Raw genomic sequence first — 23,116 nt, 5'->3', positions numbered from 1 at the left:
ACCTCTTAAATTATATTTACAATGCAGGAAAAAAATATTCTTTGAGCATTACAGAAAGAATAAGGGATAATATTCCAGCATTTGTTCACATAGTAGAAGAGGAACCCTCTCCAGCTGGCATGGTGGCACAGCGAGCAGCACTACTGTCTCACAGCACCTGGGTGGTACAAGAGGATGTGGGTTCAATCCCTGCTCAGTCTGTGTGGAATTTGTATGGTCTCCCTGTGTCTATGTGGGCTTCCTCCAGGTGCTCTGGTTTCCTCCCACACTCCAAAGACATGCTGTTCAGGTTCCCCCATAGTGTGTGTGTGTGTGTGTGTGTGTGTGTGTGTGTGTGTTCCACTGATGTATGGATGAGTGACCCAGTGTAAGTAGTGTATCTAGAATGTAAGTCACCACAGTGAATAAGGTGTGTGGGCTGATAACACTACATAGAGTTCATTGGAAGTCGCTTTAGAGAAAAGTGTCTGCTGAATAAATATATCCGGTGAGCAAAACCTCCCATCACAATATGAAAATAAAAACATCATGCACAGCGCTGGGTTTTGAGAGAATTTCTTAGGTATTGTAGACCAGCTATTGCTCCAGCTACATAAGTGAACTGAGTGAGTCTCAACCCTGCCTCCCACAGAGCTCGCTCATCCGGGAGACCACAGTCATCACCACCCCCTCTCTTCCTCCCCCCGCCTCGGTATGCTGATCGTGTTTCCGCTGATCTCCGTCTGGTTACTGTGAGGAGGGAAGAAAGACTAGTTACAGCATGACGAGTCCGGCCGAACAGGTCCTGGGCTGCACCGCTGGGGACCCTGGAAGAGATAAGACTGAAGATCAACCCTGTTTCAGCACAAACACACTACCTGCGTGCCTGCGGGAACAGCAGGTAGTGTAGTGGTTATAATAGCTGCCTTTAGGCCCAGGGGTAGCAGGTTCCATGTCCATCTCCAACAGTGGGATCCTTGAGTAACATACTTACCCTGAACTGCTCCAGTGAAATTACCCTGCTGTATAAATGAGTAAATGATTGTATGTAAAGTACGTTTCACATTATAAGTTGCTAAGGAGGGAAGTATCAGGTAAATGTGTCACAAGCTTTATTATTTGAAACACATGGCCACCTGAGACAGTGAGTCAAGATGCACAAGGAACACACATCACTGCCTACGATGTGACAGAGGGTGAGATCAACACCCAGCTCATGTCAGAGCTATTCAGACCAGCTGTATCAGGGAGGCTCCCCCACCTCCCCACGGTGACGGCTACACTCGGCCATCCAAAAAAAGGCTCATCCGGGGATTCAGTCTTTCAGTCATTCTGAAACGCATGGGCTGGGGGCATCTAGGCGAGCCGGTGTGTATGACAGTGGGACAAGTGGCTACCATACTATTACAGCCCCCCTCCCCCCGATAGGATGAGTCAGAGAAGTGCCGCTTCCCTCGATGCACTGCGGAAATGCAGCATGACGTCTTCCGCACCTACAGGAGGTCCCATTGTCCTGTCAGCTGCTAAAGGCCACGCGCATAGGAGGAGAGTCGGCGTAACCACCGCATACGGCATCTGACACGTCACACTGTGCACGTTGAATGAAACGGACAGAATGCACACTGCCGTGTCAGCTGAAGCTAAACTACTGTTCACGTGTTTCCCGTATTTGGAGAGCATCAAGAACTCCTTGGCTGTTCCACATATCCACGCATTTTACCTCTCTATCCCTGTTCGCATTGTAGTAATTCTGAGCAATGGGAGTTATTCTGACTCGCTCCAGTAAGAAGAGCACAGCTATATAAGTGTGGAAAAATCATTTTAACACTGTGAGCTGCTTTAGAGAAAAGTATCAAATAAATGAATAAATAATGAAGTTGAACACCAAAGCATCAAGGGTTAAATAAGTTGCAGTGCCAGAGCAGGGCTCCTCCAGGGATTCGAACCAGAAACTGCGAATACAAATTTGTTCTCTTAATCATCATTTCGATTTACAATTCAATCTCAGTGCTGGGGTGAGGTTTGATGCACCCCTGAAACGCAGGGATACCCCAGATGTGGCCAAACTGGAGGGAAGTGGGTTCCTAGCTCATCCAGTTTACCGGGCATTACCAGGTACTCTCCGGTATGAGATATAATAAGCACAGCATCAGCAGCCTGGATGACACACACAACCCAGCCGGCAATCTGGGGCATCTCAACGGCCAAAACGTATCAAAAGGAGGCATGGAAACAGGAAGCAGCTTCACCACATGCTCACAAAACCTTAAGCAGACAGGATGTCAAGACAGCGACTCAGGAGCCGATGCCTCACCTCCTGCCCTCCCGGCAATAAAGGATGTAGAACACACTGCGGTTCACGCAGAGGCAACAGGAGCCTCGCAGTTTGAGGTGAGTAACTGCTTCCTAAATAACAAATAATAAACATTGTTCATGAAGAGGACAATCAGACACACAGAACAGATGACAGCTGAGGCACAGCAGAAAAAGAAAAAAAAAAATTGCGGACGCCGTCGGCACCGAGTACAGGGCAAACATTTCATACGTGCACCTCTCAAAGAAAAGATGTCATACAGTAATCATCTCCGCAAACGTACTCACATGTTTCTTGCATAACAGCTTCAAATCCTGTCCCAAGGCGAACTCCGGAGATGCGTCCAAAATTTGATGGCATGAACATGGGGCTTGAAACAACCACTACAAAGCAAGTACCACAGTCCAGGTTTTTTTTTTTTTTTTTTTTTTTTTTTAAAAAAAAATAAAAATAATTTGTTTCTCCATAGAATATTAAATATGTAATATTTCACTCTCCATATTGAATATATACTTTATTCTCTGATCAAAAAATAAACAGGTGATGTAAGGACTTGGAACACACTGTCAAGTGCTGCCTATGGAAGCAACATTTATTAAGCATAGTTTGAATATTTACATTAATACACATTTCTGTAAGCAAAACTCCAATATTATTATGCAGTGAGAAAGGAAAGTGGACGATATGTGAATTCATACGCCAAAAAAGTTTAAATTTACCTTCAAAGTCAATGTGGATAAAATATTCCATTTTATTAGCTTTTCATACCAACATACTCCGTTATTCAGAAATGCAGGATTATGGAGGCTAAATTAAAGACCCTGAAGTTTAAGAGGGGGGGAGGGGGGGGGAAAAAAAAAAAAAAAAAAAAAAGGGACATTCTTTGTAGTAAAGCTACTCACTTAGTAAAGCATGATATTTGAATCATTTTCTGGAAGACTGTCCAGAAAAGTGCAGACCTCACATTGGGTCTCTGGAAACTGTGGTCCAGAGCGCATCTTTAACAAGCCCCGTCAACAAGTGAGTTTAGAGCTCAACCCCCTGGCAATGAAACCGAGCGAAAGTCAATGCATCGGAAACCTACTTCATTGATCTAAGAACATGTCAACTTCCAAACCCATCTTTTCATAAATAGTGAAGGTGTACGCTTTACCTAACAGAATCTCCTATACAGTACCGGTATGGCAGCAAAATCCACACAGAGTATTTCCAAGTAATCCGGCCCCAAGCAATACATAGGCTCCTCTATCTAGGAACTGAAATGCTCCTTCCTTCAAAAAATTTGAAAAAAATTTACATTAATTTGTCAAGCAACCATTTTTGTTTCGAAAAGTGCAGGAATTTGTTGCCAGAGCTATAAATGTTGCTCCTAAAACAATTCTGTGAATAGCTATCTTAAGCCCCTTTTCAAATTAAATGCATTGTGATCAAACTGAAGAGAAACAAGACTGCCCCCTACTGGCTAATAAGGGCCATGAGCATGCGACTCCAGGACAGACGGATGACAGACAGTATAAGGCATTATTCATACATCACAAACTTGATTGCAAATAGCACTTAACATTAGTCACTAATGACTGAATGGCTACAGAACTGTAAGCATCCACTAGTAAAGTTGTACATTTAGAAACATAAAAATTAATGTCTCATTCATGAACAGAAGAATGTTAATTAAATCTAATTTTCTCTCTTCTTCTGTGGCTTGTTCCTCCCCCTCCCCCCACCTCCCCCCGAACTTCTTGCAGGTGTGCAGAAGACGTCTCCCCGAAAGTTTGCTTTGTTTTCTTTTCTTTTGCATCTGGGGCTTTAATACGGGGAGTGATTTTTGTTTCGATTTCAAAATACACCTGCAAGGAAATGGAGACAAGTCATTTGATACATGTTGTCTTTGGGAAACATTCAGGAAAGTGAACTGAAAAAGCAAATCGTTTCAACGTGGCAGCTTTTCATGTCATTTATCATCTTGCTCTTGTTTTGTGACCATTTTGTTGCTCTATTTTTTTTATATTCATCAATAACCTCAGGGTAGCAGGCAGAGAGAGTGGTGGTTTGAGTAGCTACCTTCACAAAGTCGCATTCACAGGTATAACAGCCGAATGCCATTTAACATCCATCTGATGGTAAGGTGAGGTCATTTGCAGGGGCATACCTTCAGTAAATGAAGAGGACTCGGGTTCGAGGGAGGGTGGAAAAGGAGTCGGCCATTTTGCGGACCTTGGCGTAATTAATGAACCCCCTGAGGAAGAGCAGGAATCCTACAAACGGGAAGACAGCTCTTCAGTTACTCAGATTCAACCAAGACTTGACATACCAGTCTGCAAAACAAGACCAACTGTAGAAAATGGACAAATAAAAACGTGTAAACCATAAATGCCAGCTAGATTTCAAAATGCCAAGGCAACAGCCTAAGATACGAAGAGCCAACACTGTCACAGTGTTAGGAGCAAAAAACAAACTTTCAGTTGCAATACTCACCCAAAACCAGGAACACCCACCACAACCAGTACTGTCCATCAAAGTACCCCGGGAAATAAGTCGAAAACTGGAAATTAAAAATAAAAAAAAAAAGGGATCATTACATTAACAAAAATGTGTATCAAAATCTTAAATAACATATAAGGAGATATTTTCACAAGCCATTATAGTAATTTACAATTGCGCGACACCCTGTTATGTGAGGGATGAATTAAACATATCAATGACACATTAATCACTAATGCCTTTATGAGGTGTGAGGTAGGCAGCAGAATGTGGTAGAATTATTGAAATACACACATTTATTTTCAGATTTTCAGTGCAAAATCATTTGCATTTGCTCCTTTTTACAGGCAACAGGATTATAAATTCAGTACAGCAGCATTCTTGCTGTTGCACTACGCTGCCATAAACGTACCTCCGTGACCCTAAAACCACAACCTCGCGCACTCTGCCCCATATCAGCAACTTGCAACAACAACACAACTCCCGCCCCTCTTGTCAACACAACAGTGGCACGGAACAAACACTCAATGTACCATTAAGAAAATTACAGAATTACAATAATTCCTTTTAACTATGTACAAAAAAATTATACTTAGTGCAAGACAACAACTTCCTATCAAATATGATCTCAACCAATTGAAACTATCAATTAATCTCAATTCAATATCACAACTGAAAACAGTACATTTGTCATCATCACCATTACAATTACTATTATTTATTAATTTATCTGGTAATTTTCTCAAGAATGACAGCTGCTTATTATTTAACCACTGCAAGGCTGAATTTCACAACAACCCTGCACTGGACAACTTCATTAATAAACTAATGAATCAAAGATTAACAAAAAAACCAGCTAGAAATAACATGTTTGGTTACAAATACCATAAAATATGTTGGTGCCATTATTGTGCATAAAAAAAAACTTTTATTGATTTTCTGCTTAATGCTAAGTGACACATTTTTCTTCTGGGAGATGATTTTTTTTTTCCAGTGAGAGACCATGTTAATTCTATCCCATCATTTTGAGTATTTACCTAACAGTGATTTCACTGAACAAATTAACTCCAATAAATGAGGGATGCGTGTACAAGCCGAGTTGTTCGCTTTAAAGAAAAGGGTCTTTGAAACACAAACACGTAAAAGAACAACTACTAACAACTGAAATTATCACAGGTTGTGAGAAGTTAATGCTCTAAGCACAAAATTGTTAGAGGGTGTGAGAATAATGAGGGTTTGCAAAAGACAGATTTCCAGTGTTGGGGGTAAGAGCTCTTACGCGAACAATGAGGATCCACTTGATGAGCGACAGGCCAAATCCAGAAATGGCCCCGTAGCGGCCGGCTGCCGAGGTGGTGAGACAGAAGGACAGGAAGAACCCAATCCAGTTGAAGAGGAATGCCACTGGAAGAGCAAACAGTACATGTGCAGTGAGCAGCTTTCCACTGTGAAGAACTTTCACAATTCTCTAGGTCTCCAAGAATTCCATTGTACTCAACACCTTCCTGACAGCTGGCTTCATTCAGCATACATCAAGTGGCCATAATTTAAACATGCAGTGTATTGTGGCAGGCACAAAGCTCACACACAGCACAAAGCTCCAGTAAAATGACCAGCCTATATAAATGGGTAATTAAATGTAGGTAGATTAACACTAAGATGCCTTAGAAAAGAGTTGTCAGCTAAATGAATAAATATAAACTACAATTAGATCATAATGTAGTACTTTCATGGTGATCCTTTTAAGGAGGGGGGGATGACCTGGCTTGTATTTTATTTTGATAAACTCACTAAGCGGGGTAAATTTGTTCAGATTCAATACACTTACTGCATTCAACACAAACAGAACAAAATGTTACAACCCATGTTTATGTTATGACCACTATACACAATGACACAGTCCAAGTGACTTCACCATGACGCAACAAAGAAAAAACATCCGGCATCGCCATCATACATCTCCATGACTCAGGACCAAGCGGTCTAATTTCCTCCCCCAACTACTACATCAAGCACAGGTTGCGAACATGGGTATTTCATTGAGGTTGTCAAGTGGGCACCTTCCTTTGACAGTGCTTCGTTGAATCAGACCCACGACAGTACACTTACTGAAGAATGTGAGCATAAAAATGCCATCATTGCCTATCCGCAGCTGGTCAGCATCCTCAAAGTCATCCCTGGCCACAAAATCATCATCCTGTAGAAAGACAGAGGGATTCATAGATACAAGTTCTATTAAATGAAGATTAAATGCAAAAAAGTCTAAATATTCAGTCACTGGGCAAATTTGGCTTGTTAATCCTTTACCATGATATTTTGTGATTTAATAATGCAACAACAGAAATCAAATCAAACCAATAATGAGGTCAGATTGTACAGATGAACAGCTGAAAACACAGACAGACAAAACACCACAGCTGATTTCATAAGCAGGTTTACCACTAACTACTTCTCTTAACTCAATTACTTGAGTACTAGTGTGTTTCCACATAAAGACCTTCCTTTGGAACAGGTTTCAGTTACACATCCACACTTCCACTTTTACTGTACCTCTAGAGAACTGCGTGTTACATCATCAAAAGTGTCCAGTCGTTCCCTGTGCTGTACGCAAGCATTGTGTGGCAAAGAGACATAAACCAGTAAAAACAAAAAGATGGAGCAAAAAGAAAGCAGAACAACTTCCAGCTACAAAATTCAAATGTAGCTCTACGAAGTGACAAATGGTCACGCTACCATTGGCAAAACATTAAAGGTATACTGGTTAAGATATCAGCAGTACAGATCAGAGCCTGTATTTACCTGCTCATCGATGTTATCGAAACACAAACAAAAACATTGACTGTTTGTGCCTTAAGCCAAGCAAGTATTTGATCAATCATACGACTAATGTCCCACTCAGAAAAGGCGAGATACAGAAGAGAAGGAAGAGGACAGGAGCGAAGGAAGGTGGAGAACTCACTCTTCCAGCGACAAGGGGGATGGTGGCTTCTGCCTTGGTTCTCTCGGCCTCATCGTAGGAAGGAAGCGATGTTGCAACGTTGTAGGAAGGGGGTTTGGGGAACCCTGCTTCTTCCTTGTAGTCGAAATAAGCTGAAAGATGGGCTTCTCATGTTAATAGCTGCGCTGCAGACATGCAAACCCTAACACCGCATCATTTCGCTTTGTAGGGATGTGACAAAGTTCCAATTCAAATGTTGTTGAACTGCGAACGTTATTGGCAAATCCGAAGTTTGTAGAATTTTATCAACGCTTTTTCAGTGGATACGAATTTGATGTGTGGGAGGGGGAGTAATCAAAGCAACATAGTTCATCATAAGCTTTATTTTTATATGTGTTGCTGTACACAGGTGATGACATAATTGGTTGTACAGTACTACAGGCGTACCGCTATACACCTTTATATGTGAATCACTACTCAATGATTTGCACGTATATTCGCGTATCGATTATGCAGTGAAATGCATTATTCCTACTCTAAGATTTTGTATACCATGTATGTCATTGTGGTCTTTTCTGCAGCATAAGATGATTTATTAAATCCACATATTTCCAGCTTGTTTCAAGTTAAGTGGAAATACTCACATCGATATAAATTAATGCTTACATTCTTACTAATATCTGAGCATAAACTAGTGTTTTTTGAATTGCTGAAAGGGAAAAAGCTCTACACACAGGAGTCAGACACCAAATAAATATCTTTTAATTGATACGTGCATGCGGATTAGTAAAAACGAGACTTTGCATTTTAAATTTTCTTTAAAAACTGCATCTGCATCCCTACCGATTTATACGTTCAAAACTGAATTCGATGGACACGGATTTCGATCAGCTCCGTCACATCTTTATTGACAATATACATCCGATTCACACGCAGGAATATTAAAACTCATTTAGAAATCTGACAGTTTTCTAAAAGAAAAAAAGGAAAGAAAAAAAAAAAAAAAAAAAAACTAATACTTCTTACTGGTTCCTTTTACTAGTCTTCTTGCCCCTCTCCAGATAGAGATACAGACGAATACAGTAGTTCTTAACGCACAAAGCAGAAGGGCCCCCTAAAGAATTTCAGTTCCTGTGTTCTGATCCGAAGGAGTGAGTCACTGGAGCAGGAACAGCGCACATATATATTTTAATACATATTGGGCCAGTGGGGAGCATAAGGTCCCGGTTTGGAATCCCTGCTTCTGTTGCCACATTTGATCAATGTATTTATCCAGAACTGATACAGTAAGCATACCCTGCAGACAGAACAGTGTAATGATAAGGACCTTAATACAAACTAAACACTGTAAGCAGTCTCCAATAAAAATATGAGCTGAATAATGACTAATAATTCTACATACATAGCTGAAAGTGTGATATAGGTTAAAATTTAAAATTCAGACATTGCTGGCTACGAATGCTGCTCAGCACAAACACAAGTCTGTGTTGAAAACCAAAACGCCGGACTAGGCAAAATGCTGTTGTACTGCGGTAACACCAGACAACAGGAGATCTCGCACAGCACGAAGATGTTACCTGCATTGTCGGCTGCGATGCTACTGTAGGGCGGGGGGGCATCGGCTGACACCGGGGAATCCTCTCCTGGCTCTTCCTCATTGGGCAGCTGCGGGCGAAAGAAGCGGCTTAGAGAGCCCAGTGCCCTTAAACTGATCACTGAGGAACAGGCCTGTTCTCTCAATCAGTAAGAGCACAATAACACAGAATGAGTTGCTAGAGGAACTCAGAAAACATTCTGCGAGTTTTTAGTTAGTAAAGCTAAAAAGCGGTGGTCACGTCAACAACAAAACCGAGTAATAAATAATAATCATTCAGCTCTGACAGTTATTTTTATTACTCTGAAAATCCAGATTAGGAGACACAAACAAAGCTGTTCAAATAGGCCTGCAATAAACATGCTGTATACACTAATACATAGCAGTAATACCAGTCAAGAGACTCATTATTAATAAAACATCAAAAAAAAAAACAAACAATGTACACAACGTCTTAAATGGAGGGATATACACAAAGTATCATGCAAAACATCTATGACAAGAGTTATAAGTAGTGGAATTTGAACAACAGTTCAAATCAGGACAGTAAACAAGGTATGAAGTTATGAAAACGGAGTCTGTCTTAATATGGAAAATTCACATTACATCCAAAGTACTGCAATTCTGGTAACAGGAGCTTTTTAAAATTTAAAAAAAAAAAGCTTTTTTTGACATGCATACACACACACCTAAATATACATAAGTGCTTATTACATTTATCTGATGCACCCCCCCCCCAAAACAACTTACTGTGTTACTCTGCCTACAATTCTTTACCCATTTATTCAGCTTTGTAATTTTACTTGAGCAAATACCTTGCTTAGGGGTACAACTGCCAAAGGTGGGATTTGAACCTGCAACCTTTGGGTCCAAATGCAGCAGTTCTATTACAGCATTACTTGTCCCAACACAAGTGTAATTTCTACTGGAGAAAATCAGAGTAAATTCCTTGCATAAGAGTAATACCTCCAGAGATAGGAATTGAACCTGCAACCTTTAGGTCCGAAGGCAGCAGTTATAACACTACTATGTTACCTGCTGTCCTCACCTCTTTCAAAAACCAGTTCTATCATTTTACAAACCAGTTTTACTGCAACCATACCTGGCCTACAGCTTCTTTCCAAGAGACGGTTACACATGTGTGTGCGTGTGTGTTCTGAACCTATGTCCTGCAGACAGCGAGCAGCTGCACGCAGTCTAGAAACGATATGGAACCGACTTTTCCAGCGCCTTCCTTTCAACGTGTCTCCCGAGCATCAGTGTTACACATTTATTCATTTAGCAGATGCTTTTCTCCAAAGCCACAAACAAATATACAACAAAAGTACAACAATAGGGGGGAAAAAAAATGCATTACATCAGCAGGACAGATTTGGCTACAGACACGTGATTGTAGAGTACAGTCAATTTGTCACATGACACCATATGAACAAATATACATCACATGCCCAATTTATATATACAAAATTACATATACACATACATACATATTTATATATACAAACATTTTATGTTGTTTGTATAATATATATATGCGCATATATACACACACAGTTATACATATGGTTCTCCATTATTAAGCAATGCTAGTGTCTCTAGAGTTACGATGTGTCCCAGATCACCACCCTTATAACTACAGAGAAAAGAAACGAACATCGTTACTTTGTATTTACAAACAAGGCGAGGCTCTCTGAAATACAGAATAGTGTGGGGTCACTCCCACCTGGTGGACACAGAGCTCAAAACACTGAGCTTCCTAAATGTCTGACACCAACTCTGAGAACTATCCACAGTCAAGTTATAATAAATATCCAATTATATCCATTTGAGAGCCGTGTGCTATGTATCTAATTTTAAATATTTTAGAGAAGAGAAAAAGGAAAAAAAAAAAAAAACAGGTACAGCTTATGGTGTACTGGTTGGAGCTGCTGCCTTTGGACCCACAGGTTCAAATCCCCCTCCTCCTGCTGTAGTGGCATTGAGTAAGGTATTTACCCAGAATTGCTCCAGTAAAAATAACTCTCATACAGGGGCAGGGGATGTTGTAGTGGTTAGAACTGTTACCTCTGGACCCAAGGTCGCAGGCTTGAATCCCACCTAGTGCTGTAGCACCCTTGAAGGTATTTACCCTGAATTGCTCCAGTAGAACTCACCCTCAAACAGTAGCAGATCATGGCAGAGTAGTCATTAGAGCGATAGGGCTACTGCCTTCAGACCCAAGAAGGTTACAGGTTCGAATCCCCCCTCCTCGCAGCCGTTGCGTTGAGCAAGCAGCTACGGACTTACCCTAATTTACTCGAGTGAAAATAACCCAGCTGTGTAAATTATTGGAGATACTGTACACCGTAACTAAGTCGCTTTGGAGAAAAACAGCTGAATGAGTAATGTACACGGAACTCGTACTGTGTTTTACTCGCGTCGTCGCTGTCCTCCAGACTGAGTTCAGCCGCTTCGGCGCGTCTCCGTCCGAGGCCGCACAACAACGACGGAGGCTCAATGATGGCGCCGACGCATAAGGCGATTTAAATTAAGTACGTCGGAACACGACTAGCTACCACTTACCTCGAAAATACGTCGTTAGTTACAATTACATCCTCAGTGGAGCATAAGTGTGTGCGCGGCGAACACGACATAATGACACAAAACAGTTTTTTTTTTTTTTTTTTTACCTGCTACGTACGCAGAAACAATGGTTTCACTCTTAGTCCAGATTCGTTAAACTGAAACTGCTGACACGATTATATACCACTGTTACAAAAGTGTGCCTTTACAATAAAACATTTTACACGGAAAACTCGGAGCTGATGCCGTGGTGACCTTTTTTCACCCAGACAAACACGGGTAAACACAAATCCAACGTTCAAAACAACGAGGCCTTCGGCGAGCGCATCATCCCCGCTGTTTCCTGCCGCCTGCCGCCCGCGCTGGCGAATGACATGGCGGGTTGACGAACTGGGACCGGCCGGCGCTAAACGCATTTTCGCTCACCTGCTGGTATCTGCTGCTTTGTTCAGCCATTAGGAGAAGTGCTTAAATGTGTTCAGAAATCCGCGGCCAGAAACAAAACAATAAATGAAGAAAAATCTTTCCGTGTAAGAAAAATATGTTGTTCCTCCCTTCGTCGGGATACAACACCGCCGCCGCGAACGGAGCCGTGTCGCGTAATGGAAACGCTTCGAGAGCGCAAGTACCGCCGCTGCCCCCGCACAGCGCGCGCTACGCTTACTGTCTCCTTTTTTCTTTCGTTTCCGCACTGTCTTCTTACCAAACACATGTAATACGTCTGTATTTCACCGGCTGTTATTTTACTTTTTAAAAAAAAAACCACAAATTTACAACTAAGTATTACCTAGCGTATTTAGTAGTGTCATTTTAGTCATCAATATGGGTAACATTGTGAATAAGGTAATATATTAGGTTTATATTATAAACACTGAAATCAAGATCGGTTACATGTTATTCTAGGCATTACAGTTCCAGCTGTTTTTTTTTTTAATTTTTTAACAAAAATGTGTGCATTAGATTTATTTATTTAGCAGATGCTTTTCTCCAAAGTGACTTCCAATGACCTCTATGTAGTGTTATCAGCCCACATACCTTATTTACCACGGTGACTTACACTGCTAGATACACTACTTACACTGGGTCACTCATCCATACATCAGTGGAACACACACACTCTATGTCACTCACACACTATGGGTGAACCTGAACAGCATGTCTTTGGACTTTGGGAGGAAACCAGAGCGCCCGGAGGAAATCCACGCAGACATGGGGAGAACATGCAAACTTCACACAGACTGAGCGGGGATCAAACCCACATCCTCTTGCACCACCAAGGTGCTGTGAGACAGCAGGGCTACTCGCTAGGCCGCCATGCCACCCATTAAGTATTACATCAAGTATTAATTAATACATTAAGTATTACCATTATTATTATTTACAATGTCATCAATATGAGTAACAATAACATTGTTGATGGGGTAACATATTAGGTCTATTGTATTATTAAAAACACAGATGCAAGAGCCGTTGCATTATATGTGTTATTCTAGGCATTACAATCAGTTCCAGATCTTTTTTAACACAAATGTATAACTGACAAATTAAGTATTACCATTATTATTTAGTACAATCATTTAGTCACCAATATGGGTAAATTGTTTATAGGGTAATATATCAGCTCTATCGTATTATTGTAAACATTGAAATTAAGATGTTACATTGTATCTGTTATATTAGGCATTACAAACAGTACAAACCCCATTTCCAGAAAAGTTGGGACACTTTCTAAAAATGCAAAAAAACATTAAAAACTGTAATCTGTTCATTCACTTGAACCCTTACTTAACAGACCAAAGGACAAAGAAAAGATTTTCAGTGTTTTCACTGATGAACTTAATTCTATTTGTTAAAATATAAACAAATTTAGAAACTGATGCCTGCAACACACTCAAAAAAAAGTTGGGACAGAGGCATGTCTACCACTCTGTTACATCACCTTTCTTTTTAAATACACTTTTTAATCATTTGGAAACTGAGGATACTAATTGTTGCAGTTTTGCAAGCAGAATTTTTGCCCATTCTTGCTTGGTACAAGACTTCAGATGCTCAACAGTCCATGATTGTCATTGTCTAATTCTCTTCTTTGCGATGTGCCACACATTGTCAATAGGACAGATCTGCACTGCTGGCAGGCCAGTCAAGCACATGCACTCTGTGTCCACAAAGCCACCCTGTTGTAGCACGTCCAGAATGAGGCCTGGCATTGTCTTGCTGAAATAACCATTGGCTTCCCTGGAAAAGATGTTGCATTGATGGCAGCATATGTCTCTCTAAAATCCCAATATACGCCTCCGTGTAAATGGTACCTTCGCACATATGGCAGTCACCCATGCCGTGGGCACTGATGGACCTCCGTACCATCACAGATGCTGGCTTTTGCACCTTTCACTGCTCGCAGTCTGCATGGTTCTTTTTGTCTTCAGCACGGAGAAGTCAACATCCGTTTTTCCCGAGAACAAGCCGAAACGAGGACTCATCTGACCACAGCACACGTTTCCATGACCTTTCAGACCATCTGAGATGAGCTCAGGCCCAGAGATCTCGGCAGCGTTTCTGCATAGAACTGATGTGTGGCTTCCTCCTTGCATAGCAGAGTTTCAGGTTGTATTTCTGAACGCAGCAGCGGCCTGTGTTAAGTGACAGCGGTTTGCCGAAGCACTCCCGAGCCCATGTGGCTGTATTTATCACAGTAGCATGATGGTTTCTCATGCAATGCCATCTAAGGGCTCAAAGGTCACGCACATTCATTAGTGGTTTCCGGCCTTGCCCTTCACGCACCGAGATTTCTCCGGATTCCGCGAATCTTTTCACGGTTACATAAATATTATGTACTGTAGATGGTGAAAGACCTAAATTCTTTGCAAGCCTGCATCAAGAAACATTCTTTTTGAACTGATTGACAATTCTCTCACAATGTTCGGCACGAAGTGGTGAGCCACGCCCTATCCTTGTCTGCAAAGATTGTGTCTTTGGTGGATGCTTCTTTTAGACCCAGTCATGATACCCTCACCAGTTACCAATTCACCTGCTTATTGTGGAAACTTCCAAAACGCAGTTACTTGAATATTTTATAAACTTTCACTCTAATTTTGCCTCTGTCCCAACTTTTTTGGAGTGTGTCGACAGCATCACATTCTAAATTTGCTTATATTTACAAAATACAATCAAGTTGGTCAGCCAAAACATTAAAAGTCATTTCTTTGTACTTTTTTCAGTTAAATAAACATTCAAGAGAATTTACAAATTGCAGATTTTTGTTTTTATTGCGTTTTAGAAAGTGTCCCAGCTTTTCTGGAAATGGGGTTTGTACTTAATTCATGCTGAAAGTGAAGGAAGGCAATAAATTCAAATGAAAGAAGTCAAAGAAGTAGTTTATATAGTATGTATACATGCACACAAGCACACTCAGGCTAGGATGATTTGCTGTATTTCTAACAGGAAAATAAAATCAGGACAGGTTACAATGATTGCGGCGTCAGTGTCTTCTCGGGGGTGCGGTGTTTAACGAGAGCAGGGTAAATTGTACCTGTGTGGTTCTTGTTATGATGGTGGCAAACAATCTCAATTTCATAGTGGCTAAAGGAGAATTTTACACGTTCGCTGAGCGAAGTGAGAAAACACAGGGTGTAGGTGGCAAACTCAAATTCAGGATTAAGATGCTGCCTTTGGGTTTAATGCCGTTCTTCCAATTAAACTGGAGGGCCGGGGTATGTTTCGCCTCATCTGGCTGTGTGACAGGGAAAGAACAATCATGTCACAGATACCATTTATATTTTATTAGTACATAATACTTTCTTGTGTAGAGTATCTTTAGGCATTATTTTTATTATTAAAGTTTGGTCCTTATTGTTGTCTTTTTTCATATAGCCTTTGTAGACCAAGCTTCTCATGAAGGTAAAGTTGGATCCAGTTGTAGAACCCTGTGACTGTCCATCTTCTCTTTGATTCTCCAACAGCATATGGTGTCTGTGTTCCACTAATGTATGGCATGTTCAGGTCCAAAGACATGCTGTTCAGGTTCACCCATAGTGTGTGAGTGACAGAGAGAGTGTGTGTTCCACTGATGTATGGATAAGTGACCCAGTGTAAGTAGTGTATCTAGCAGTGTAAGTCACCGTGGTGAATAAGGTGTGTGGGCTGATAACACTACAAAGTATCCACTGGAAGCTGCTTTGGAGAAAAGCGTCTGCTAGATAAATAAATGTAAATTTAATGTAACAAATTCATACTCAAATCCCGAGGAGTCTGGTCTGAGGGACAGGAGCATCACGAGAGCATGACGGAGAACAGCACAATATTAAGGCCACTCCTAACCTACTTGATGACAAAAACATGCAAAGACTTTGTTTCATAACTGCCAAAATGATGGTGAGCTAGAGAGAATTTTTATCATTTTATTTACATTCGTAACATCATGCTTTGTTTTCAGTTTATTAGATGTGTATTTGCAACAAATTTCCACCTAGAGATTATCACAAGCCCTACACTTTAGTTTTTAAATGTCACTTTATAGACACCACTGCAAAGATATAATCAGGAAACATGATGATAAAGATGCTGGGGGGGGGGGGGGGGAGTCCCCTTAGGTTTAACCTGAAAAAGTAAGTATGATTTAAACTGACTGCAAATAAAAACCCTTTCTAAATGATTACCAGCACTGTTTTAACTGTCTTCAATTTTTGGTTTCTTTTAAAGTAAGAATTCATAGCAAAGCGAATAAAGATGAGCAATGATGGAATTAAAAAAAAAAAGTGATGACGTTTTTCTACCCATTAGACCAATGAGCAGGTTGTCAAATACACATGAATTAAAGTGCTTAAAGCTGTAAAACAGGTACAGGGACTCTGCCTCAATCATCCTCATCGCTCCAGAAGGCATCACCTTCATCAATATCCATTCCTTGGAACAGCCTAAAACAAGGAAAACAAGACATGAGAATGGCCATTTGTGTGAATAAATATTCAGACTTCACTAGGATTGAAGTGTATACACACTCACACACACACATTGTCTGAAACCGCTTGGCCCAAGCAGGATCGCAGCAAGCCGGAGCCTAACCCGGCAACACAGGGCTGGAGGGGGAGGGGGACACACCCAGGATGGGACACCAGTCCGTCGCAAGGCACCACAAGCAGGACTTGAACCCCAGACCCACCAGAGAGCAGGCCCTGGCCAAACCCGCTGCGCCACTGAACCCCCCACAGGATGGAAGTGGAATCAAGTGGAATAATATTTTGTCAAGTAAAAACTTTTACTAAAAAGTTCATAATTTTTCTGAAATCTTCCAATTCAATTACTTTCAGATCATGCTGTTTACTGAGCCTTTGGCAAAGTGGCTGATACTCACTGATTGTAACACGGTGAGGATGAGTTGTCGAAATGGCTGTATGGGTTTCCCCGAGTGAGCAAACTCAGACACAGCCAGCAGAAATACTGCTTACAGGAGGTGCAGGTCATCTTGTTACAGCCATAGATCTTCTACATGATGACAGCACACATATAGATTGGTTAACATACAAAAGCAGGCCTCCACACCTACGATAACACTGAGAAGCACTGTGAAATGGATCACTGAAAGACACAAATCACTTCATACAATATTACTCCTTATATTAGACTAATACCACTGTCTCCACAAATTCCCTTTTATAATCATCAGGTCTTTTTCTGTTTTGTACAAACAAAACAGTTTACACAACAGTGGGTAGGCAGTCAAAAACAACACTCAAAAGCGGTGTTACTGCAGTGATTTAAAATTATAAAAGCAGAAAGAGCAGTGACTTGCTGAATAACTGTTCACGAATTTATACAAACTATGCCATACAAAAAAAAAAAAAAAAAAAATTAAACTTAAAGAGATTTAAGTTCTTCCCCTCAGTGATGTTAGCTGCTGCCTGAGAAAATAATTGTGTTATCAATCAAGGCAGGACAAAGCAGACACTGAACTGACTGGTCAACACTAAACTCCACTTTGGTCTCAATGCAGAGAAATCCTAACCCTTTATGCAATAGTAATGTAGCAGTAGTGTAGCAAAGTGATTATTTATTCTAGTTGTTATAAGCCTAAATGTTGTCAGATTCTGCTTTATAACCTTTGAGCAATGCCCTAACCCTAAACTGCTCAAGTAAAAATATAGTTGACCAAAAAAGTGTAATTGTTAAAAATAAATAAATAATACTGTTTCTCCAGAAATGTGCTAAAGCACAGGTAACAGTGTAAATATAACTCACTACTACTCATTTCTGCCATACACATACCTTTGTGGTCCTAGGACATATCGCTATGGCACTACCACAGGTGGCTGCCCAAGCACCTCACTCACCTGTATGTTGGCACCGCAGCGTGGGCAGGCTTTGCAGTTCTCATCCAGCCAATCCCTACTGAAAGATTCCTCCACAGCGTTCTGGATAACCTGCTTACCATAGCGTCGCTCAAGGAACTTCTTCTTGTCATCGCTTGCCGACATATACTCATCCCTCAGGCCTCGCAGCTCCTCTTATGTGCAATAACAATAAATCTTCATGAACACCTCTTCAGATGTGTCAACTACTAACATTAATTCTAAAACTTCTAAAAAGGCAAAAGGATGACACCCTCCAAGGAGAACAGCCAATCAATCATGTATATTGCTGGTGTCCTATTACAAAAGTGCCACACTATAAGGTGTAAATGCAAGTCTGTTTGCTGCAATTTAGAACATGCATCTGAAAGAAAGCAATTAATATATTCAACATAATTAGGAAAGTGTCTTCCTGTCTACATACATCTTCCCATACCTGCTGTAGCCTGGCAAGCAGAAACTCCATGATAGGCCCTTTCACACAGGGTGCAGAAGGCATACTGGCAGGCAGTGCAGATTCCCATAGTAGTATCTGGCTCCACCATCACAGCTGTATGGCACATCTTGCGTGGGCAGTAAACCACATCAGCCATGAGGTCCAGGCTGGACTGGAGCAGGAGGCGATCATAGCGTGCAAACAGCTCCTCATCAACCAGAAGCTTGACCTGTGAATTAAATTTTGTTAACATGGGAAGGAAGACAAAGGACAAAAATCTTTAGCGCAGACTTGGCCACACATACATTCCACCTCAATGCAAAAGAAAAGGGTGTGCACCTGTGAAGGCGTGGCCACCGACTTGCACTTGGGTTCGGGGCAGTTAAGGCACTGGACATTCCCATCCCGAATCTGGATCTGGAAGTACTCACTCATGCAGGCCTTGCAGTACACATGACTGCATTCCTTGAAGCAAAGGCAGCTGGAGCCCAGCTTCTCTGTGAAACAGATGCCACAGCTAAATACTTTGCCTTCAAAGGCCTTTTGTCGTTGAGCCTCATCAAAGTCAAGGAGCTGAGGTAGAATGTCAGCACGTGGGTCCACCTCAACTATTGCCCGCGAGTCTAATGGCTTCTTTTTTCCCCTTTCTGTGAGCGCCTCCTTCGTCATACTGGCTTCACCCTTCTTTCTCTCAGGAAGGGCTCTGGCAACCTCCAGTGGGGACTGGATTGAAAGGAAATTGAGGACATCCTCTTTCAGGAACTGGATCCAGGAGAAGAGGACCACACTGCCTTGGTTTTCCAGCCACAGCTCGTCCAAGCGTCTACACAGAACCATTAGCTAGAAAACAGAGGTGGGATGCAAACATTTTCAAGAGTGTGTCCCCTGGCTCTGCTCATTTACCTGTGTGTCATTTATATCAAAACTAAAAACAAAACAGAATTTAACTAAATATTTTTAGAAGCTTTATTTAATAGAATCAGGCCTGCAAACAAAACACAATTACAAACAATATGTAAGATTGGCATTTTTGCAGTGACCAATTCACACAACCTCAGTTTGCTAGGCAAGTGTCAAGGAAGGCAAAAATGTGCATCTGTCACATTATTTTATGAAGCATGTGTTCCAACTTTGATGTAAAGAGGAGAAAAAAAAAAAAAAACACAGTAATTGATAGATCTGTTTACAAGGTAATGTCACACATGCTTGGTGCTTTGGCATTTATCACTTTTAATTTAAGAAAAAAAAAAATGTTCATACTTCATGAGCTTTCTTAAAAAAAATAAATGCCAGAGCACAAACTGGTGTGTACTGGCTTTAAAATCAAACTACTGAAGTAATGATTTTGCATCATTTCAGGTACAAGTCAGAACTAAATTGCAGAAAATTCAAATATGAATGACTCAGATTGGTCATTTTCAAAAAAGTCAATCGGAGGATATCTTTGAAATTACAAAACAATTAAGAACCCACCAGTAGCTGCATTCGCTCACCTGTGTCCTTGAGAGCCATTTAGAGCTCAAAGTAAATATAGGTGCAGAGGCTGATGGGTAATCCAGAGGGAGTTCGAAATTCAGCACCAGAGGAGGTAGAAAAAGCACACCATATTCTCTCTGTTTGTCTCCTGGCAACATCCAAAAACATAAGGATTGACCTTTGCATGCCATACATTTACCCAACAGCTACAGTGAAGTCTGAAATTAACTGTAAACACTCAGGTATCCAAAACAAAATCATAGCCACCCTTCCTACCTTTAACATATATTTTGAAGTCCTTAGGGAGCTCCAGGCAGACCTGGATCTCACCCCCTGGAGTTGACTCTGCTCTGCAGAACTCTGTTTCATCATAAATGCTTGCTAGAGCTAGCAACTCATCTTCCTGGGCTTCCTGATCTTTCGACATTTACATTCCTAAAAAAAGAACACAAACTAAAATCAGCATCACACCTGTTCTAAGTGTTTTAAAACCAATGTCCTGTACCTGTTGAATTGGCTGCATATAGGGTAAACAACTACCCTGATATTTTCTGAAGCACATAACACTGCTCACTGATCACCATTATTATTGCCATTCCTCTATCAAATATTTCAGTAGGTTCTTGATGAATTCAGATCTCAACAAGAGACCAGACATTCACTCAAGCACTTATTGTTACTGTAATCGTGTGAAAACGTGAAACTATTGTAAGCAAAAATTTGTAATCGTGTGAAAACTCCCTGTGCGACTAGATGTGGGTTCGATCCCCGTTCAGTGTGTATGGAGTTTCTGTTTCTATGTTCTGCCCGTATCGTCGAGTTTTTATGCTAAGCAGGAGGAAACCCACACAAATATGGCGGCACAACGAGTAGCACTGCTGTCACACAGCACCTGGGTGGTGCGAGAGGAGATGGGTTTGATCCCCGCTCAGTCTGTGTGGAGTTTGCATGTTCTCCCCGTGTCTGTAGGGGTTTCCCCTGGGTGCTCTGGTTTCCTCCCACAGTCCAACAACATGCTGTTCAGGTTCACCCATAGTGTGTGAGTGACACAGAGAGTGTGTTCCACTGATGTACGGATGAGTGACTCAGCGTAAGTAGTGTAACTAGCAGTGTAAGTCACCGCGGTAAATAAGGTGTGTGGGCTGAAAACACTACATAGAGTTCATTGGAAGTTGCTTTGGAGAAAAGTATCTGCTAAATAAATAAATGTAATCGTTATCATTAGTATTTCATTGTATAACTGAAGCTTTTGGAGAGGCTGTGTGAGTATAGATTCAAATACAGCTCAGTCAAGCCCAAAAAACATCCATTTCAGGAGAAATCAATGCTAACTGCCTATCTATGGTGTGTGTGCATGCGTGGCCACGCTGCGATGGACTAGTGTCCTGTCCAGGGTGTCCCGAACCCTAGTGATTCCGGGATAGGTTCTGCACCACCACCACAAGGAAGGACAGATCAGTGTGTCACGTGACGTATCTCGCGATCTCGCCTGGAGGCACCTCCGCCCCCTCAGGAAAAGTCCGACTAGTACGTGGAGGGCAGAAGTTTCTAGGTGCTCGATTTCTGTGGCCGCCAAGGAATTCTCCACACCGACTCGACAATAGTAACAAGTACCGACGGAAATCAAACGAGGAAAACCGAAAAGTGAAGAAAATGCTAATAAAAATAAGCTGTTACGTGCGTTTTATTCTTCGAAGTTGATAACAACACGCGGTGAGCAAGTAGTATGAACCATCATCTACCGACACGACTGTGTGTGTGGGCCTCAGAATGGAATATAGTAGCAAAAAAGAATAAAACAGAACCCCCTTCCGTGCTGCACTTTCCTGTGACGACAAACACACGTGTGTGTCGTTTTACGTTGTGTGTAACACGCGCAGGTGGCCGACAAGTGAGATTTACCGTGGAAATCCGCAGTCAGAGGAAGAAGGAGCAGGGCGAGCTGCCGGCACACAGGAGCTTTGGGAGAGGCGAGCGCGAGCCGTCGGCGGGAACACGCGCGCCCCCTATTGGTTGGCGTACGATATAACAGTCTCGACCGACATATTTTACTGCGAAGACCGGCGGGATCCTGTGTGGAAAAAAACAGCAGTGCGAGCCGAAGCCCTCAAAGCTAAAGTTGTGTAATTTTTTTAAGCGAATATAAAAAGACTTTTGTTTAGTTTTGACTCAAAGGTCGTTGCTTAAAGCTCCCAATGAGCAGTTAAGAAAGGCCAGGGCTACACTGGTCCACCACGGTCAGATGTACCTCAGTGCCCAGATGACCTGCTGTCTGTATGGCACAGCTTACCTGGAAGGTGATCACCTGGACTCAGGATAGGAAGTTTTATGTTTATTCATTTAGTGGATAATTGTCTCCAAAAGAACTGCTGAACTGTGCGGTAGTAGTTTCATCCCACACCATGTAACATGTTCATCCAAGGCAATTTACACTGCTAATACACTACTTACAGTGAGTCACTCATCCGTACACCAGTGAAACACACTTCCTGTTTGTCACTCACATACTATGGGTGATTTGAGTCACCAGTCCACCTGAATAGCATGTCTTTACACTGTGGGAGGGAACCCATGCAGACAAAGACAATGACATGTTCAGGTCCAAAGACATGCTGTTCAGGTTTACCCATAGTGTGTGAGTGACACAGAGAGTGTGTTCCACTGATTTATGGATGAGTGACCCAGTGTAAGTAGTGTATCTAGCAGTGTAAGTCTTTAGGTGCTCTGGTTTCCTCCCACAGTCCAACGACATGCTGTTCAGGTTCCCCCATAGTGTGTCAGTGACACAGAGAGTGTGTTCCACTGATTTATGGATGAGTGACCCAGTGTAAGTAGTGTATCCAGCAGTGTAAGTCACCGCGGTGAATAAGGTGCATGGGCTGATAACGCTATATAGAATTCATTGGAAGTCGCTTTGGAGAAAAGCGTCTGCTGAACAAATAAACGTAATGTAAAGGATACGGAGATAACATGCAAACTGCACGGGGATCGA

At 41.6% G+C, this 23,116-nt stretch overlaps 2 protein-coding genes across 2 annotated transcripts; both read right to left on the bottom strand.

Moving 5' to 3' along the window:
• Window positions 1-2,866: 2,866 nt before the first annotated feature.
• Window positions 2,867-12,543, bottom strand: LOC108934468 (NEDD4 family-interacting protein 1-like). The gene is made up of 8 exons (XM_018752337.2): window positions 12,295-12,543; window positions 9,290-9,377; window positions 7,734-7,864; window positions 6,884-6,971; window positions 6,054-6,178; window positions 4,769-4,835; window positions 4,443-4,548; window positions 2,867-4,140 (listed from the first exon to the last, which is right to left on the bottom strand). The coding sequence occupies exons 1-7, from the start codon at window positions 12,322-12,324 to the stop codon at window positions 4,445-4,447; spliced, it is 633 nt and encodes a 210-aa protein (XP_018607853.1). The 5' UTR covers window positions 12,325-12,543; the 3' UTR covers window positions 2,867-4,140; window positions 4,443-4,444.
• Window positions 12,544-16,251: 3,708 nt separating this feature from the next.
• Window positions 16,252-22,094, bottom strand: LOC108934215 (E3 ubiquitin-protein ligase RNF14). Its single transcript, XM_018751775.2, has 8 exons — window positions 22,027-22,094; window positions 20,401-20,559; window positions 20,142-20,272; window positions 18,988-19,488; window positions 18,649-18,877; window positions 18,195-18,367; window positions 17,219-17,349; window positions 16,252-16,781 (listed from the first exon to the last, which is right to left on the bottom strand). The coding sequence occupies exons 2-8, from the start codon at window positions 20,549-20,551 to the stop codon at window positions 16,721-16,723; spliced, it is 1,377 nt and encodes a 458-aa protein (XP_018607291.1). The 5' UTR covers window positions 20,552-20,559; window positions 22,027-22,094; the 3' UTR covers window positions 16,252-16,720.
• Window positions 22,095-23,116: the final 1,022 nt, after the last annotated feature.

Source organism: Scleropages formosus, chromosome 4, assembly GCF_900964775.1.
Source record: "Scleropages formosus chromosome 4, fSclFor1.1, whole genome shotgun sequence".
Taxonomy (NCBI): Eukaryota; Metazoa; Chordata; class Actinopteri; order Osteoglossiformes; family Osteoglossidae; genus Scleropages; species Scleropages formosus.
The sequence above is the reverse complement of the archived record's forward strand: the minus strand, read 5'-3'. Positions and strand labels throughout refer to the sequence as shown.

Coding starts and splice junctions, on each gene's coding strand:
- LOC108934468 (XM_018752337.2), bottom strand. CDS start 12,324: ATGGCTGAACAAAGCAGCAGATACCAGCAG. Junction 7,865..9,289: donor CATCGCAGCCGACAATGCAG/GTAACATCTTCG, acceptor CCCATCTTTCAG/CTTATTTCGACTACAAGGAA. Junction 4,549..4,768: donor GTGGGTGTTCCTGGTTTTGG/GTGAGTATTGCA, acceptor TCCCGTTTGTAG/GATTCCTGCTCTTCCTCAGG.
- LOC108934215 (XM_018751775.2), bottom strand. CDS start 20,551: ATGTCGAAAGATCAGGAAGCCCAGGAAGATGAGTTGCTAGCTCTAGCA. Junction 19,489..20,141: donor AATGGCTCTCAAGGACACAG/GTGAGCGAATGC, acceptor TCTGTTTTCTAG/CTAATGGTTCTGTGTAGACG. Junction 16,782..17,218: donor TCCTCACCGTGTTACAATCA/GTGAGTATCAGC, acceptor TCCTTGTTTTAG/GCTGTTCCAAGGAATGGATA.